The sequence below is a fragment of the Hirsutella rhossiliensis genome, assembly GCF_020360975.1.
Source record: "Hirsutella rhossiliensis strain HR02 chromosome Unknown scaffold00007, whole genome shotgun sequence".
Classification (NCBI taxonomy): Eukaryota; Fungi; Ascomycota; class Sordariomycetes; order Hypocreales; family Ophiocordycipitaceae; genus Hirsutella; species Hirsutella rhossiliensis.
In genome coordinates, this window is record NW_025408673.1 from 2,287,166 (window position 1) to 2,305,206 (window position 18,041).

The 18,041-nt window shown below is 57.7% G+C and overlaps 4 protein-coding genes across 4 annotated transcripts; 1 reads left to right on the forward strand and 3 right to left on the reverse strand.

Moving 5' to 3' along the window:
- Positions 1–421: 421 nt before the first annotated feature.
- HRG_07011 (uncharacterized protein) lies at positions 422–893 on the reverse strand (the record flags this gene model as incomplete). The annotated part of the gene is made up of 2 exons (XM_044865482.1): positions 422–527; positions 580–893. 2 exons carry the CDS (start codon positions 891–893, stop codon positions 422–424), a joined length of 420 nt encoding a protein of 139 aa, XP_044719444.1.
- A 6,958-nt stretch (positions 894–7,851) lies between these two features.
- HRG_07012 (C2H2 type zinc finger domain protein) lies at positions 7,852–10,558 on the reverse strand (the record flags this gene model as incomplete). The annotated part of the gene is made up of 6 exons (XM_044865483.1): positions 7,852–8,064; positions 8,186–8,795; positions 8,859–9,707; positions 9,760–9,871; positions 9,914–10,038; positions 10,101–10,558. 6 exons carry the CDS (start codon positions 10,556–10,558, stop codon positions 7,852–7,854), a joined length of 2,367 nt encoding a protein of 788 aa, XP_044719445.1.
- A 4,726-nt stretch (positions 10,559–15,284) lies between these two features.
- Positions 15,285–15,977, reverse strand: HRG_07013 (cytochrome b5-like heme/Steroid binding domain-containing protein; the record flags this gene model as incomplete). The annotated part of the gene is made up of 4 exons (XM_044865484.1): positions 15,285–15,466; positions 15,585–15,642; positions 15,704–15,738; positions 15,887–15,977. 4 exons carry the CDS (start codon positions 15,975–15,977, stop codon positions 15,285–15,287), a joined length of 366 nt encoding a protein of 121 aa, XP_044719446.1.
- A 217-nt stretch (positions 15,978–16,194) lies between these two features.
- Positions 16,195–17,829, forward strand: HRG_07014 (TPR domain-containing protein; the record flags this gene model as incomplete). Its single annotated transcript, XM_044865485.1, has 2 exons — positions 16,195–16,529; positions 16,590–17,829. 2 exons carry the CDS (start codon positions 16,195–16,197, stop codon positions 17,827–17,829), a joined length of 1,575 nt encoding a protein of 524 aa, XP_044719447.1.
- Between the last annotated feature and the right edge of the window lie 212 nt (positions 17,830–18,041).

Below are 18,041 nucleotides of genomic sequence, written 5' to 3' on the forward strand. Positions count from 1 at the left end.
ATGATAGGGAAAAGTGTGTCCCGGGCCATAAAAGGGGGCATGACAGAAATCGAATTCGTGAGGGTAAGAGATGGTGGATATGTCCGGCACCCGGCAATGCGAATTCTGGAACGAGGTCAACGTCCCGCCCTGGAGGCCGGAATCGACGCGTAGATCGTCGGGCACGGGGGTAGGATATTGCGCCCTGCGATCTGGTTTCGCAGAGGCTGAAATCCCGGGCTGAGTGGAGCTGCGGAGCAAATCCATTTGTGCGTGGTGACCAGGCAGACAACGGGGACGAGGGGCTAAACGACGCGTAGCTGGGGCTTGAATAGAAAATCGAGTTCAGGCACGAGCGGCGTCGATGGACTCGACGTGGATTGTTTGGCAGTTCTTGACTAGATGCAGCGTCGAGTGACGGGTTTGAAAAGGAGGCGGACGGCTACTCCTCGACGGGACACGAGAGCGACGGGGGCGGTTGAGCTTTTTCGAGAAAGGCTTCGGCGTCGATAGCCGCGGCCAAGCCGATCAGCTGAGGAGAACAGGAGCTGAGGATGGAAAAGAGGCGAAGGGCCAGTCTGCTGGACGGTTGCCAACAACGGTCGTCTGCGGAAGCGTTCGAGCAAGAAGGCGGGCATCAAGGCGATGGTGGAAAGAGCCGTGGACAAAAACAGAGTCGATGTGAGGCTGTGCAAGAGGCGGAGAGACGGAACGTCTTTTAATAGAGGCAGAAGACGGGAGGGCGGAGCGGAGAAGCCAAAGTCGGCGTGGGAGCTGCGTGAGCTGGACGTCTTGGCTGACCCCAGACCACAGGCATCAGGAGGCTCTTCGGGTTCGAAGAGGTCGCCTAACCACAGAAACAGGTCCTCGTGGCAGCCAGTAGCCAAGTCCGGGTACGTGCTTGCAACCTGCATGTTGGAGCCGACAAGGATGACGAGCCTGCGGTGACGGCTTCTGATGATGCTGGCCCCGATCTCTGCGCATCCAGGGCCCGACCCACCTCGCCCTGCCCCCCTTTCTCTCTTCGCTAACTCGTGTGTGTTGATTCCGGTTTCCAAGAATAGCCCCGTTCGGGAAAGCTCCCTCGAGGTGCCTCTGCTGAGACTGGGTGCGGGAATGAATGCCGCACATTTCTCTCCGAGTCTGACGGGGCGGGCAGCCACGAGCTCGGTGGCTCGACCGTGCCGCTCTGGGCCTGCAGCAAAACAGGGCGTCCAAATCGAGCGAAGCACCGCCGGGGTCCGCTCACATGGATGGGACGAGCATCTCGAGTACTTGGGTACCAGGGAGGAATGGGTAAACAGGTAGACAGTTGGGTAGGAGATACTTTGTACAATGCTGGTTTGTGGCGCTCTTGGGGATGTGTGCGGTCAAGGTAGGGGGGGGTGGTGGTGGGGAGTGCAGGGTTTGGCGATGATGTGGGAGGTTTTTCTTTCTATTCCCCCTGTCTCGCCTTCTCTTTCTTCCCCCCTCTCCCGGTCTCATTCTCCCATGCTTCTCTCCCCCGGCCAAACAAGTGATGTGCTGGGCAGGCAATAGACGCCCAGTATCGGGAGTTCCGGCGGAAGGGACTGAGAGCGAACAGCGCAGAGGGCGAATTCAGGTGGTAGGCCCAGAGTGAGGTCAGGAAGCCTTTGTCTCCGCTGCAGGTGCGTCGTTGGTGTGCGTACAGTGACACGGAACCAACTGGCTGGGAAGATGCAGGCTGCGGCCACTCGTCTGTCTGTCTGGATTTCCGCTCCTGTGGACGAGAGAGGGCGAGCGTTGATGGGTTGGGGCCCCGGGCAGGGCATGGTTCGGGGTGCGCCGCCGGCAATCTCCATTTGTCCTTGTGACCGGAGGCGGCATTTTCCAGCTGTTGATGCAAATCCGTCATAGATGGCCGTTGAGCGTGGGTTGGGATCGGCAGTCTGTGGGCTGGGGAGCTGATGCTATGATGGATGGGTCTAGGCTTTCTGGGGACGCACGTTGTCACGGGGGAGTGAGCCGCCTTCCTCACCGGAGCGAGAAGGCAAAGTGAGGCCGGGAAAGACACAGTGCAATGGAGGTTTGGAGGCGAGTCGCCTTGCTGGCCTTTCGGCCTGATGGCCAACGGTCCCTTGGTGTCACGGGCTGTGCCCGGCTGGTGGACCCGGTTGTACCGGGTCCGGTGGGTCGTGCTCCGGTGGCAACACCGGCCCCGCTCCGCGGACCCAGAAGCTGCGAGAACATTCCGAGAAGGGCAATATAAGCTCGCACTCGAGGCTACGCCTCGAGTTCAGCTTCTTTTCCTCCTTAGCTCTAGATAGACAACACCTAGGCACCTGCTTGTTGAATAAACTCCGGGCCAGCCTTTCACACTTGGCACCGGCAGCAGCCTTGATCAGAGAGGCCTGGACAGAGAGGGAGTCGGACAACGACGACGAGGCGTCATGACGATCAATGTCAACATGGGGGTCTCGTTTGTATGGGCCGTTGGGTTGCTGCAGAAGGTCAGAGTCTAGAGGCAGGGATCCATCAGTCAGTCGGAGAGAAGGCACTGACGGAGGAGATGGATTAACCTGGGCTGCGGCCTCAGCTTTCGCTCGCCCGCATTGCATCCAAGCCAACAAGACGACCCCTTTCTCGCTTGGTTTGCCGCTTTGAGTGAATCCCACGGCCGTGGTTCGTCGGACGGTCGCGGCCAGAAGCAGGAGGGCAGATGCTGGAACAGATCCTTTTCTTGGCACGCCGCGGCAGCTGCTGCTGCCACGCACGTCGGCACGCACGCACGCACGCACGCACGCGCACGCACATGTTGGCTCCTGGAGCGCAGACGGGAAGAGACGGGATGCCGGGTGGATGATGGCTGGATGGATGGATGGATGGGTGGATGCACCGGTGGAGGAGGTTTGACGGGAAGACGGATGTGGAGTACCTGCGTTCCCCACTGCGCGGTGCAGAAAACACAGGTACCACCGGCACCTGGAGCAAGCTGGCACCTCGCCCAGTACGCACCACGCGCTTTGCAGGCGCCCACGGCCCCGTACTACTGGCTGTCGGTTTGGGGGCCAACGTGGAAGATGCCGTTCTGCAACATTTGAACAAAGCAAAAGAGGTCATGTTCAGCAAGGTCGTTCGTCTGCGCGGGCGTCTACTTGGACGGCACATGCACGTCCCCACCAGTGGATGCCACTACTAGTGGTGGGCCTCCACCCTGTATTAGTGGTCCTTCAGGCGGGCCGGGGCCGACGAACGCGGGTCGGCGGGCCGTCGTGTCCACTAGACAAGACGAGACAAGAAAAGGCTACTGTCAAGCCGGTAAAATACCGCTACACCATGCAAAATGAGGGCACCCCCAATAGAGGTGTTACTAACGCGTATTATAGGCCCTTTTCTTGTCCTGACAGCTACCTTAATTGCTTAGCTGGTATAACTGTGAGGTGCCTACCTTTAACTTATTGGATGTAGTACTGAGGCGCGCCATGCATCAAAAGAGCCGCCTGGGTACCCGCCAAGACGCTCAACAGCCGCCCTTACACAATACACATCATATGCCATCGAGATAATGGCTGCAGATGATGATGGTTCTGATCTGGGAACAAGTGTATATGTTCCGCGGGCGACACAAGCATCCTGGGCTCACGGCCTGTATCGGGAACCTCGTACAACAGATGTATCCACGTCCACCCTTGGCCCCCACGCCACATGCAGGACCAGATAGCACCAAGGGACTCAGCTGGCAGTGCCTCGCAGAGGGCACCAAGGGGAACAGTGCCGGCCAGCCCCTAATTAATTGCCTAGCCTTTGGGGACGCTAACGCCAAATATATACAGGTGTGTGTGTGTGTGTGTGCGAGTGCGTGTGTGTCTGTCTCTGTGTGTGTGTGTGCGTGCGCGCGCCCGCATATGTCTGTCCGTGTCTCTATCATGTCCGTCTGCGCAGCGCTGTACGTGCTGTACAGTACGCATGTATGCTGTGCGAATACATATCTCTACATCATATCACACCCCACGCGCCTGTCTGGCACTCACGTATTTACCCCAGGGATGCCATCCTGTCTGTGCTCCGTCTCCCGCTTCTGCAACATATCCACCACATAATTACACTCACTCACTCACTCGCACACACATACATACACACACACACACACACACACACACACACACACACACACAAAAGCCCTTGCCAAATCCCCTTCCCTCCCCAACTTGACCGGCCAGTGGCAACGTCATGCCACTCACTCATTGTCCGTCTTCATCGGCCTGGCCACGCTCGCGTGCCGCACATCTCCCGCCCGCGCCTAATCACCTGCACACGTACACACGCGCGACGGCGCTCAGTAACGGATCCCGGGCTCCGCACCAGCATTTCGTTGCTTGCCAAAGTCCAGCCCAGCTGAGAACAAGCGGGAGAGAGGAGAGGCTTGATGGACCATCGAGGCAGGGGACAAGGGCCCATGTACTGTAACTTGGAATCAAGATAGCCTTCCGGTGTGTTCATGTAACACGTCCAAGATGCACGGGCACCAACCTTGTTGTCTCCCTCTATCGCTCTCTTTTCTCACCAGATCCCGCCCAGCCGCTCGGCCCAGACCCCGTCTAACCTACAAACTTATACAACGTTCCAGACGCGTCCTCTTCGTCCTGCAGCCACAACTGGCCCCCCCCTCCCCGGGAACTGTCCATCCCGATGCCGAATAGGCTCTCTCTCCCCCAACGCGGTGTCGTGCATGATCATCCCGGGTAGCTGGACGATTAGCGCACACCGATTAAACATAACTAGCGCACACGTCTTCAGACGGAGCTGTACAGTATGTATGTATGCTAGAAATAACAAAACACCGCCTCCAATCCAACCGCACTCTTCATCTCTCGCGCGAGGCCCCCAAGAGCTGGTCGTCGACTAAGCAGTGGAGTCGGACACAGCATAAGAGATAAAAACAGAAAGAACCCAAGCTCACACTCACACAGTGGCATAGACCCTCATGCTGTTGAGGCGTCACCGCAGCGGGCCGTCCGATAGCTAGGATAGATGAGGAAAAAGGGGGGGGGGGGCAGGGTCCTACCTGCTGCCTCTCTTCCAGGCTGTCTTCTCGTACTCGCAGTGCCCAATCTGGGGACTCTTTGCTGCCACTGCCGGTGTCTTACTTTTCTAGGTAAGCACCTTCACCACACCTCCATGCCCATCTCTCTGTCGATCCCTTCCTTTCCACCAAATCCGTCATCGTAGGCCAGCCACTTCCATCTGCCTACGAGCGGCTTCATGAGACCCCCCCTTCACTCCCTTCCCCCCCTCTACCTATTTGCCTCGTACTACCCAGTGGAAACGTAGACCCGTCTCCCCCACCCCCTCAGTCTTGTCTCTCTCTTCGCTCTCATCAGAGCACGGCCTGACTGACAGCTTCTCCCGCTACACCCTTTCCCCACCATGTCCAATTTTCCCCGAAACGGAGGGGAACCAGAAACGAAAGCAGCAAGAACCTTTGAATTCTCGCGTGTTTGTCTTTGTTTCTCCTCGGGAAGAAAAGAAAAGAAATGAAACAAGAAAACAGGAAACCGTCAAGGATCCGTCAGCTTTCCCAGCAGTCTGTTTCTTGTCTCGGCGCCTCCGGTTCTGCTGCGGGCCGCCCCCTTCCTCCTCCCAACGCCCCGAACCCCGTTGAGGCCGGCTCTCGTCAGCCCAGCACGCGTCCTTCTCGGCCAACTCTTCTCGTCGAATGCGGCTGCCTTGGCGTTTAGGGGCCTGCCACGTACCTTTGGGACCTACCTACGAATACATGTAGATGCACGTCAAGCCTCTCTTCTCTTGCTTTTACGCGGTGCAAGCATACGTGCGTGCGGGCTGAGCCATCGGTCCCCAACTCCGCCGTGGCCAGGAACCCCTTCGCCGCCCACATTTACACACAAACGTCGCTAACATTAAGCCACCAACGGCCATCCACGGCGCCCCCAAGCTCTTCCGCCGTCCCTCCGACACATCCACACAGAAACCGTGCGGTCCAATTCCGCCCTCATTGTCTCCGCCGCTCTCCCTACTCTTCCGCACAAGCTGTCACACGCGCCACCATCCTCTTTCTTCGGTTTCCCAAACCTTGGCCGCCACGCCTCCCCCTCGCGCCCAACGGTGCTCCCGTATCGACGGAACGTTTCCGTTCTTCAACACGCACTGACCAGGATCCATCGTCATTCCCGCTCCTCTACGAGCGGCCGTTTCTATTCTTCGACCGCGCTCAGGTCCGACGAGGCGACCCGATATGCATCACCTCGGCCGTGCCCGTCCCCCTGGTAAATGAGGTCGCCGAGCCGTCCCGCTTTGCCCGCGGTAGGCTCCACGTCTAATAGCGCTTGTCTCTTCTCCTCCGCTCTATCAGATCGTGCCACAAGGCTCGGCTCGCCGGCGTTGGCGGAATCTCGAGCCTGTGGCGTGGAGAGGGAGGAGCAGCAGAAACAGAGACAACAACAACAACAACAACAACAACAACAACAACAACAGGAGGAGGAACAACCACGCGTCTTGCACTTTCCTGTGTCCAAAGCATGATCCTCGGGGTGTCCTGCTTGCTGCTCTGAAATTGCGCCTGGCGAGCCACCAATCTTAAAAATCCGCCACTTGCTTCGTCTCGTCGACCTTCACTCCATGTCAATTAACAACACTATCCCCTTCAAGCTTCCAGATGTCCGTCGGTTCCTGGTCACCGACCGTGTGAAGCCAAGTTTGTCAACGGGCGCATGCACTAATTCTGTGTAAGACGAGCTGCCAGGGATCCTCCTAGCTCGGGACGCGGCGTCTCGGGACCGGCCCATCGTGTCAAAACGAACGATCGATGAGCTATCACCATGAGGCTGGATGTCATCGACCTCTCCTGAAGCGGCTATTCTCCGCCCCCAGAGCACTCTAGGACACCTACATCCTACATAGTAACACACGGTGACCTTATCACTGACTCCATGCCCCTGTCAAGTCAGGGGGGGCCCTTCTTCTTTTCTCCACTCTCGCCGCTCGTGCGTCCCATGCGGCGATCCATATCATCCTTCTCTCGGGGCCAACACGTCAAGCCCAGGGACCTTGTCGACCCTGCAAGCTGAGGTTGCACAAGGCTGCTTCAGACGGGGAATTCGTGTTCCGCACTTCGTACCTCCACACGAGTACCAACCTGCTGGCCGCCATGGTGTCCAGCACGGGCGAGTAAGCAAAATGCATCTGAGCCCCGCGCGCCGTGTGATGTGTTAACCGAGGACACGCATGCGGGTGTCGAGAATGCGCCAATGGCTGTCGGTAATGAATGCGCGTTCCTGTCTCGTCGACATCGGGGCGTGCGGCAGACATCTCCCCGTCCGCTTCTTTGTCCCGGTCCATGGCATGGGGTTCCCTGTATCGGCCTATCCGCTCGGCTTCTCGGACGTGCGACAGAACTGCCAGTCCATTGGGACAGGCGATGCAAGGAGCGGCAGAAGCGCGCAGATGTCTGCTGTCGTACTTGGTACACCGCATCAGCTTGGCTCCCAGCTTTCAAGTCTGGTCAGCCATCGTTTCCAGGCCTCTCCTTGCACCTCTGGTTATACTAAGCAAGGCCAACACAAAAAGCAAGCGACTGCGCGGATGACCTATTGATATTTTCCATGGGCAGTTATTCATGGGCGCTTGCCTCGCGAAGGAGCGGCTGCTTCCGGCCGGCGTCTCGCTCGTGGGCTAGCACCGGCCCCCTTTACAGCGCTTTCTCTACGGGATTGACCGGAGTAACAGTTTTTTGCTGTCCACTGCGCATGTACATTCTCCCTAGTCCCTGTGTCGATAGTAGTTGCATAAGGCAAGCTATGCGCCGGAGCGTGAGCAGCCAAGCAAGCTCCGGCTCTCAGCGAGTCACCCGTCTTGTCCCTAAGGCAGAACTAGAGCACAGAAAGACAACAGGTGTCACTGTGCCTCCTCTTGTAGTTTCAGTTGCCGTGACGTGTCCGCCGTGTCCAGTTCCATGGGCAAAGTCATTGCCTGCATCTCTTCATCCCAGTTTTCATCGTTCTCTTGAGCAGAAACAGATTCTATCGCGCAGTTCGCCAGACACCTCGCGTGATGACACTCGAAGCAGCAAGATGAAGTTTTGAGGTTCATTGTCGTGAAACACATGCACTATGGTTCAAGTTAGCCGCCTGCTCTGCTCTACTGTGGGGACCAAACGCAACCATATGCGCTGGGTGGAGGCACTCGGCAGGGGCAGTAGACGAGGATTCATAGGTCAAAGAAGACTTACGCATATCCACATGTAAGTCTGTGTCCTGCTGGCTTTCTTGCGAGGTCGGAAGCTTGTCTCCGAGCTACTTCTTCGCTTTCTCTCGTGGGCCTCGACCCCTCCCACGCGGATTGGGTTGCGGGACAAGACCCCGGAGGCGTCAGTTGACATGCCCTCGCTCGCCAATTCCGTGTCCCTCTGTTGATCCTCTTGATGTTTCCACTCCTTCATGACCTTTTTCTGGAGCCCTTCTTTTCCAAACAAGTGGTTGTCGATGTGATCGCACCGCTTGGTCCACGAATTGCCGCCTCGCTCATTGACGTCAATCTGGATGACCCGGACGCAGAATCCGCACCAGAAGCGCGGGTCACAGTGGCGTCCGAGCCGGCATGACTCCAGCTTGTCGTCAATCAGCTCTGCGTCGTTCATGTCGTGGTCCTTTTGCAGGTGATTCTTGAAGCTCTCCCGCCGCTGGCAAATCTTGGTGCAATTAGGCTCATCACAGTCCCACTTCTCGAGCATGAAGTGCTGGCTGCTCTCGTGTCTCTTCCAGTCGTTCTTGCTTCCAAATCTTTTCGAACAGCTCTTGAAGGTGCATCCATAGGGCTTTTCATGCCTCTTCATGTGTTTCCTGCGGGACTCTGTAAGCGGCAAGGCGCCGGTTAGGCAGAGACGGGTAGCAGGGCTTGCCTACTTGAGCTCGCACGGACGGCTGAAGTTCTTGTCACAGTACGGGTCAGGGCACCCCAGCTGGATTCTTGGGTTGGATTCATCTTCTGAGGGGCTCTCGGGCTCCGTGTCCTGCCCGTCCTCCCCTCTAAGTGCGCTCTGAAGAAACTCCTTGGGGAACCTTTTGAGATAATTGACGATTTCGGAGCGATCCGATTTCACGTTGGCGATGCTTTCTCTCAATATGCCCAAGGAGAGGCGGCTGTAGGGTACGCGTCGGCACTGCCGTGTACTCGCCGTGTCGGCTCCAAAATCATCAAGTCCCTCTGGGGTGGACTCACTGAAAGCGGAACTATCTCGCTTCCAGCTCTCGCGGCCGGCTGCCGCCGGTGGATGCACGACAGGTGTGATATCTCTGGGCGTGGAAGCAGACAGGCTTGGCCCAGAATCATCGTCCTCATCGTATGAAAATGGCTGATGCGAGAAACTCGGGTGATTCAGTGTGTAATCTGATTGATGCTGCATTGTGAACGTCGTGGCCGAATCTCCCATGGCATCTATAGAGCCAACGGGCCGGCTCAAGATGCCCGGGTGTATGTATGGCGTCTCCCCACCTGTTGAAGATGGAGCCGTTGCACTTGTCTGGCCGGCGTTCATGGGCGAAGGATTGAAAATTGCTGGATCGATGCCTATTGACTCCACCATCATCTCGTGGGCATGTGCAAATTGGCTCTCGGGAAAATGAGGCTCGGCGCCCGATTGCTGTCCTCCCGACAGGACCGGAGAGTCGTGGAGGCACATGGGTCGGGTTTCAGAATCTACATATTCGAGGGAATCCCCCACTCCTTTGAGATCGTGTCTCCGCGCCGAAGGCCTGCGGATGTGTCAGAGCCATGTAATGGTGGGGCGAAAGAGATCCAACGTACTGGTATATGTATTCCTTGTGGTCATCGTCCGAGTTGAGCTTGACGTGATGAGAGCGAAGTAAGTGAGAGCGAAAGTTGTCCGCCCTGGGCCAGACCTTGGGGCCCGTGGTGCCTGGAGCACAATGGGGGCAAACAAACGACCGGCCCGGGAGACCGTGCTCGCCATGGACAGATCTCTTGTGGCGTACGAGGTCATTTGAGGTGCTGAAGCCCCTCTGGCCTTTGATGCAGCCGGCATAGGGGCATTTGTGGGACTTGAGATGGCGCTGCTTGTGCTTTCTTTTGGGCCGCCCGTGGTTAGCATCTTGATCCATGTATCGAAGAGACGCCACGGAACTTACTTGAGCTCGCCTTGACTCCTGACGAAAGCCTTGCACTCGTCGCAGCGGTATTTGCCGGACGCCGCGAGGCGAGTGGGCGGCTCGGCCGGTGCTGCTTCCGGGTTGATGCGGCATTCGCTCATGACCTGGCCCATGTGCGAATCGAGGGCCAAGTCATCTCCGCCATGGACGGAAGCGCTCGCAGTACTGTACGCTTGGCGGCTGCTCCCGTAGCCGGAATCACCAGGCAAGGTTGCGCAGTCAGACGGCGACGTGGTGCTCTCGAAATCTAAGAACTTTGTCTGGGGCACAAGATGACGGGGCGAGGGCAGGGCGTCGGTGGACTGATGGCCAGTCTGGATGACGCCGCGGGGGACCCAAGGATCGTTCTTGGCAGGCGTGGCGTAGAAGTTGAGAATGTTCCATGGTTGCTGCGTATCCGCCAGTGGGCGAGATGCGTCGTCATACTGCGGATCCATGACAGAATAATGTAGAAGGCGAGCTTGGGATGATGAAGCGCGATTCTAGTGCGTTGCCGATGGTCAGGGCTGCCTGTGATGGACTTGAGGTCGGAGAGTGTATGTCGCGACCTGTTGTGGGTGGGATGGAACGGAAGAGGGAGCGATGCGGAGAAACCTATGCCGATCGAGCTGGTCTGTCTGAAGTCTGCATTCGACTCACTCGATGCAGGCCATGGAGAGAGGTAACAGTCGGCAGTGCCTTGGGGCGAAAGATCACGGGGGGTCGTGCATCAAGCAGAGAATCTGTGGTGACGGTGAGTGATGAAGAAACGAAGGCAGGCTGCTGATGCAAGGCCACGCGGTCGGCATGCAGCGCCAATATTACAAGGCAGAGGGAGAGGCTTTGTCCAACTTGTTGCGCTGTAAGCCAGTGCGAGTCCTAGGCGGCAGGCCAGTGAGGTCAAGGGACCTTTGGTGCCATGGACAATAAGATGGCGGCAGTATTTGTAAAGTACCAATATATGCGGGCACTGCAGGGATGAACAGGCAGTAAGTAGTGCTGCAAGGGGCCGGGAGGTAAGTTAAAGAGCGAGGAATCGATCGATTGACGGCGGCATTTGCAGCCTTGATGAAAGAAGCTTCGACGTCTCTACCAAGTGCTTGGGTGAATCGCTTCGAGTGTCTTGCGTGAATGTGCGCGCTCGTCGGGAGAACACGGCAACAGATACCTGTCGAGTACCTGAGCTCTGATAGTTCAGTACACGTCCAGCGGCTGGTGGTTCGCATCGAGTGGTTCGCCTCACTTTCCCTTCCTTCGGTGTCGTCCCCGGCCAATCAGACCCTCTTTCCGCGCGCGCAAGGGTCGGTAACAAGTTTCCTCGCAAGGCAGCCGCAAGGCAAACTGCCCAAGCCAATCAAATGTCAGTTTGATGCACACTGTACTACAGCTGGACATTGGCCAGCACTGTACCGTGCAAGGCGTCACTGTACAGTCCCGAGTTCTGCGAGTGCGCAGCAGCCAGCCATTCTCGTACTCGGGCGGAGCAAAGGTGACGTCTCAACTCGCACAAGGTTTGGCGTTTGACAAGGCACCCGCACAACCCGGCTTCTGTTAGCCGTGTGTAGGTGCTCTCTACCCCGTCTTAGTCCTGGTGCTCACGGGTCAACCAAGTACAAGCGACTTGCCCAGCCTCCAAAACATCTCTCCACCACGTCCTTCTTCTCTCCGGCATCGCCACTACTACGTGTTGATGAGCCAGGAACCTGATGCTGGGTCGGCTTATCCGCCGAGTCATTTTCTCTTTACCCGAAAGCTTAGCCCGAGCCTCAGCTGTTACAACACAGCGGCCCATCAACGACTGCCATGATGAACAAGAAGGGAAACCAAGTTGTCATGACTTGGTCACCTATTCGCTTCAGGGCCTCGATCAATGACCCCTTCTGCCATCATTGTAAGCGTTGTGTACCAGCTCGCCCCCTAATTCCCTGTCAGCGTCCTCTCCCCTTCTTCGGCGAGGCCCCTCCCGGCGTGCAAACCCCTTGGAAACCGACCTAGGCGAGGGCACGAGCACTCCGGATGCCTGCATGCCCTCCTTCTGCCCAACTCATGCAGCAGGGAAGCACATGTGCTGTGTGCACCAAGCTGTCTGTCTGGCCGCCGTCACACGACTCGTGCCGCCCGACGTTGGGCCCCCATCTCCCGGTCAGATGGCTGCAGACAGGAAAGCTTGAGCCCCTTTCGACCTGCTCTCTCCCTGCTAACGCCTTTCACCACGCGGCCTTCCTGCCACATCAAGTTGACGCTCGCCTATGGCAGACATGAGGCGGCGCCCATCTACGACCGTGCTTGCAACTCGACCCAGAGTTCAATCCCCCATCATGCCCGTGGGGTTCTGCTCTGACTTGACAATGCCGCAGCTTCCGAACCGTATAGAGGTGCGATGCTCTCAATAGGGGCTCAGTCTGCGTGCTCCGGGCCTATTCGCCGCGGCTTGGCCATGGAGGCCTTCATTTCTCAAGTGAGCCGTGGACGCGGAACCCGTCCTACGCACAGTCATGTATGTCAAAGCCTCAGATGGCCGGCTGGCTCTATTCATGTTCCAGACCAGCCTGTAATACCTCGTGACTGTTTCTGTCGCATGGCAAGTCGTCTGCGTCGACGGCTGTTGATTTCTTGTTTCTTGGTGCTTCTCACAGCATCCACATTCAGACAAGTTGTCAAATTCTTGCCGTCAACACATATCCATCTCTTCATCAGCGACTTCGCTTGCCCGGTTCAATACGCAAAATCATTGGCCTTGTTGCTTGTAGCCGCCAACAGTAATCAACGTTTGTTCCCGCTGGCTCATCTCGACTTGTCTGCAAGCGAGGTTCGCACTGAGCCCCTGCCCCTGCCCACCCCTGGCCATACAAACTCTTTGCGGGAAATGCTTCCACCAGATGCGGAGCGGCAGCCGGCGTCTCGTCTCTGTCCCTTTAATCCCCCTTCAACTTTATTTCCTGAGGTTCAAGGGCCCGCGAGCAAAGGGGGCCGGCCAACCAGGGGTAAGGACCGTACCCGTCCACATGAGCAAATCTTAACAGCGTCTGTCAACTAAACGCGCACTAATCTGCGTTATATACATGCTGTACCGAGCTTGCTTCCTATATGGGCAGCTTCTTACCTGTTCGTCAAATGACACACACGCCACGATCACGCTTACTTGTGCAAGTCGAGCCAGCCCTCTCGTTTGGCATCTGCGGGTTCGTTTCCCGAATCCATGTTGAAAGCATCGTCAAGGCCTGCTAGGACCAGTCGAATCCACGTTGCCCGTCCGTGTTGGGCAGCATAGCCGGCCGACTCGGTCTCGTCAATCGGACTTGTCGTTTTGCAGGACTGCGTCAAACGTACGCTCAGACGCCTTCGCGGCTGCCGGTTGGTCTAAGCCACGCCCGGACTTCTCGCTTGCTTGAAGACATCCTTATTTGCTATTGGGCTCCGTGCACTGTACGTCCAGAGAGAAGCTGGTTATTTGGACCAGTTGCCGTTTTCCCTGGTTGTTATCTCCACCTGTGTCGAGAGGGGAGGCTGGCCATGAGCTATTGAAGTCATGTATATAAGTCTAGGACGGGATCCCGAGCGTGAGGACACGGATCCCGGCCCATCTCACCTTTTTCCACTCCTTCAATCATCTCGCCATCTCAATACTCACTGCAGGGAAACGCTGGTGTTGTTTCTTGTAGCTTCCTACAGCAGGTACCAAAAAACTCCTCAAAACATCTTGCGTCCAAGGTCGAGTCTTCTCCCCGTCAATACTTGGATAATAAATCGACGGACTAACGAGCATTGGGCGGTTAGACAACGTTTGAAACCCCCGAATCCGATATACATCATGTGCGACTGGGAGGAGTTCCTCTTCGCCTGCAACCACTCTATCATTCGGCTCAAATCCTACTGCCATTTTGCTCGGAATGATGCACACCACCAGTGTTTCGGCGTCAAAGTTCTGCGCAGCTCGTGGAAGCAGAGTGTACTATGCGAAAAGTGCGCGGCGGAATGTCGAGCTGCGGGGACGAAAGGCCGAGGGGGTTCGAAAAAGACCGGTTTGTAGAATCGGAGATTCAGTGGATCTGGGTTGTGCGTGTCTGAAGACCCTGCATTTTTTTGGGAATAAGGCGGTCAAGTCTTGGTGTGCCTGTAGCTCCGTTCCACGATCCGCGCAGAAAGGGGCATCAGGGCATCCCTAAAGGGAGGACGCATGAGGGCTGTGCTTGAAAGTCCAGGGGCGGCGAAGCATGGCTAGCTCTCAGCCTGCTATTAACCGAGCCAAGGCTCATCGAAAAAGCTGGAAGTTAGACTAGGCGTGTACATACTCAATGTCATCTCGTGCCTGTCAACATGCCAGTTGGCTCCTTCGCCCGGAAAACCGGCGACGCCGACAAGCAAACGGGCCAAAGTATGATGGGCCCGGATCCGCACCGGCAGGCGATGTCGGGTGGCGTCATTGAGCACCAGGACTATTTCTAGAACAGGAGAGTCTTTGATGGTGCGACTGCGCCGTTCAACGTGAGACGGCTGCCGAGACAAGACGATTGGGGCGGAGGAGACAGGAACCCTGGCATCGGCAGATTTTGCTGTCTTGTTCTACAAGTATGTCTTGATGGACTGTCTTGTGAACAGGATTCCACTTGACAAGGGCGTTGCATGTAGGTCTCCGGGCGAGGTTTGCTCATGCAAACAGCCGCCAGGGTTGTGGTGACAGGGAGCGGTTGCTCGATGATGCGAGGCTCCGTGCACGGCGGTTGGCTCCCACGTCTGGATATTACGGAATGCTCGCGTGGAAGTGCGTGTGCACGACGTGAAAGACGGTCCTCAAGCTTCAACTGGGCAGTGGAGTATCTCGGTCCCTTGCGGGGGGTTGGGTGCGGTGAGGCGGGAAGCAGCTTCTGGAACCCTTGAGAAACTGCGAAGGTGCTTCCAGACGCGTCTCGCAAGACAGACAGTCGTGCCACAGCGGATAATACCCGACACGAAACAGCATTGGGGGTTCGCTGCTCTGACCGGATATTCGAGGCTTTCACAGTCGGTAGACAAGGGGGTCTTGAGCTCACACGGGGACGGCAGTGGCGGCAGGGGCTTCGCATAGGTCACGCGGCACCAGGAAAGCTCCAGGACGACCGAGGCCAAGCCGGCAGTAAAAGCTCTCGACAGGAGACTCAAGACAGGCAGATGCAGGCACCAAGAAGGTGCTCATTGCGGCGCTACTCATTCCATGTTGGTTGCCCCCTCGACCACTCCCACGATGTTGTAGCGCTTTGAGAAGAAGGTGACCCAGTCGTCGAGGGTGCTCTTCTCCTTGTCCTCGAGATCGTGCCAGTCGGCCTGGACGTCCTCGGGCTTGGTGGAGGTCTTTCCCAGCGCTCTGGACGCGTCTTTTCCAGCAAAGACTTTTTTTGCCATGTCGAGGGTTAGTCTCTGGACTTGGACAGGTAGTTGCGCAGGGGGTAGCGACTTGGCTGCACCTGCGAGATATTCAAGGTGCTTGTGGCGGCGGCGACAACGTACTATGGTATGAGCCACCGGGCTGGTATGCCTTGTTGCCAGTCACATCGTAGACCTTGCCCTGTGAGGCTCTTGTGAGTGGCGCGTCCCGCGAAGGCAGCAGACGGGACATGGAGACATGCCTTGATTGCCACGTAGCACCTGCCGCCGTCGATGCCTGTCGCCGAGAGATGATGTCAGCCGAGAGGAGAAGGCTGTAGGGGCCCAGGGGTTCCATTGAGGCTCCGTCTTGGCGATGCCAGCAGAAGTCCGAGATCATACGTCCTTGTAGCCGAGGCACACGCAAGAGGCGAGGGAGCTCGTACCGTTTGCCTTGGCCAGCTCATCCGGAGAGATGGGATCGTCCTTGGGAGGATCCAGGTTGACGGGGACTTTGGGCTCGAATTTTCCGGTCATGATTGCTGCTCGTGTTGACGAAATGGCATCATACTAATACTACTATGTAGTATGTACGGATATGGCCTCGAGGTGTTTTGAGGGCCGACTTTCCGCCCCACTTTTAGCCTCGCCGATCCCCGGAAGCGCACAGACCAGCTCACGATTTGATTTTCCCTGACGCCAACACTCCAAGCTCCAACCACCGACATCGCTCCACGCAAACGTCAAGCACAACATGTCCGTCTCGGCCATGGCCTCTCTGCGGCCGCTCCAGCGCCAATGTCTGCGGCACGCCTCGAGCGGCCTGCTATCTCTCCACGTCAGGTCGCCGTCTGTCCGCTTCAGCATCCACGCCGTGATAGCTCTCGCGCCGCAACAGAGGCGCCACCAGTCGGGCTCGAGCCGCGAGCCTGAGCCGCCAAAGCCCAGCAAACCTCCCATGAGCTTCACACACTTCGTCAGGCACGCTCTCGGCGCCAGCTTGAGGAATCTGGCCGTCGCTCTGAGCCCTCGCGGCATCCGCGCCGCCTACCGCGACTCTCCTGCTCTCATCGCCACCATCGTGGCACTGTGAGTTTCCAGGCATCCCCTGCGCGTCGCAAGGCGTGGCGTGCTGACTCGGATACCAAGTCTCATCTTCACTTTTGGCCTCTCCGTCATCGCCCTGAGGTCCTTCATCCATGCCTTTTACAACTCCGACTACAGCAGATACCCCAAGCCCATCGCCAACACGCTGCGCCGCGCAATCTACTACACCAATATCAAGCCCGACCCCGAGCTCGCCTTGCGCTTCTACAGAAAAGCCATGGAGCAGAGCGCAGAGCTCGGCCTCGACCCCTTTTCCGACGAGGTGCTCGGCATCCGCATCCAGGTCTCGTTTTGGCTACAGAAGATCAACAGCCACAAGTCGGCCATCAACGTTCTTGAGTCCATCCTGGGGGACTGCCGGAAATGGGTCGACGTCATGGAGCAGTCCGCCAAGGACGGCAAGGTCGACGACGCAGGCCGATACCGGGCGGCTCCCGAAGCCGCCCCCGAAGCGTCCCCCCAAGAACCACCTCAAGCGTCCCCTGAATCGTCCCCGGAATCGTCCCCCGCCACGCAGCCCGACGAGGCTGCCCTCAATGTCCCGCACGCTGAACCCGAAACCCTATGGCGGAAGCGCCAGCGGCTCTTGGCCAAGGCCATCGGCACCAGTGTCAAGCTGGGGGAGCTCTACTCGGACGAGCACGTGCTCGATCCCGACAAATCCCACACTCACCTGTTATGGGCCGTTGAGACGGCGCTCCGCGAGTTCCAACGACGCAAGTCCCAGGGGCTCAAGTCTGGGGAGCAAGACTGGCTCACCCCGGAGGAGCTCGGCGGGTCCATGGAGTCGCTCGGGCGAGACTACGAGCGCAAGTCCCAGTTCCAGCTCGCAATACCCCTCTTCTTCCAGGCCCTCCGACTGTGCGAAAGTCCCTGTCACCGGGCCGTCATCATGAACAACATATCCGCTGCCTTCGCCCAGCATCCCATCTACACTCCCCCTCAGCTCGGCGTCTCCAAGACTCTGCAAGACGTCGTCGACCCGGCCACGCCCAAGACACGCAACGAGTGCCTCGACGCGGCACTCAACTGGGCGCGCAACGCATACAGTCACGCCCAGGACGTCAAGGGCGATACCAGGACGCCCGAATGCGATGAGGCCTGCGCGGTAGCGCTGTGTAACTGGGGTGACGTGGCAGCCATGCTGGGCAAGGCGGATGTGGCGCGGGCCAAGTACAAGGAGTGCATCGACATGAGTCGCCAGATGGAGTTTCCACAGGGCTTGAAGCAGGCCCAGGAGGGTCTAGCCAAGCTGACGTCAACCTCGTCCAGCCGCATCTGAGATGCAATGGAATATGCCGCATGCAGGCCCTGACCAAACCCACTGACAGGGGCCTCATGGAAGCGTTCGTGCCGGGGAGTCAAGGAATTGCGCTACGTGTCCAAAAGTGGCTCTTGGTTGATGGCCAGAGCAGGCAGCGTTGGCGCGCCTGGCCTTAGCCGCTGCGGTGTCAACCCAACCTGCATGGCATGTGCTCTTCTGGCCATGAAACT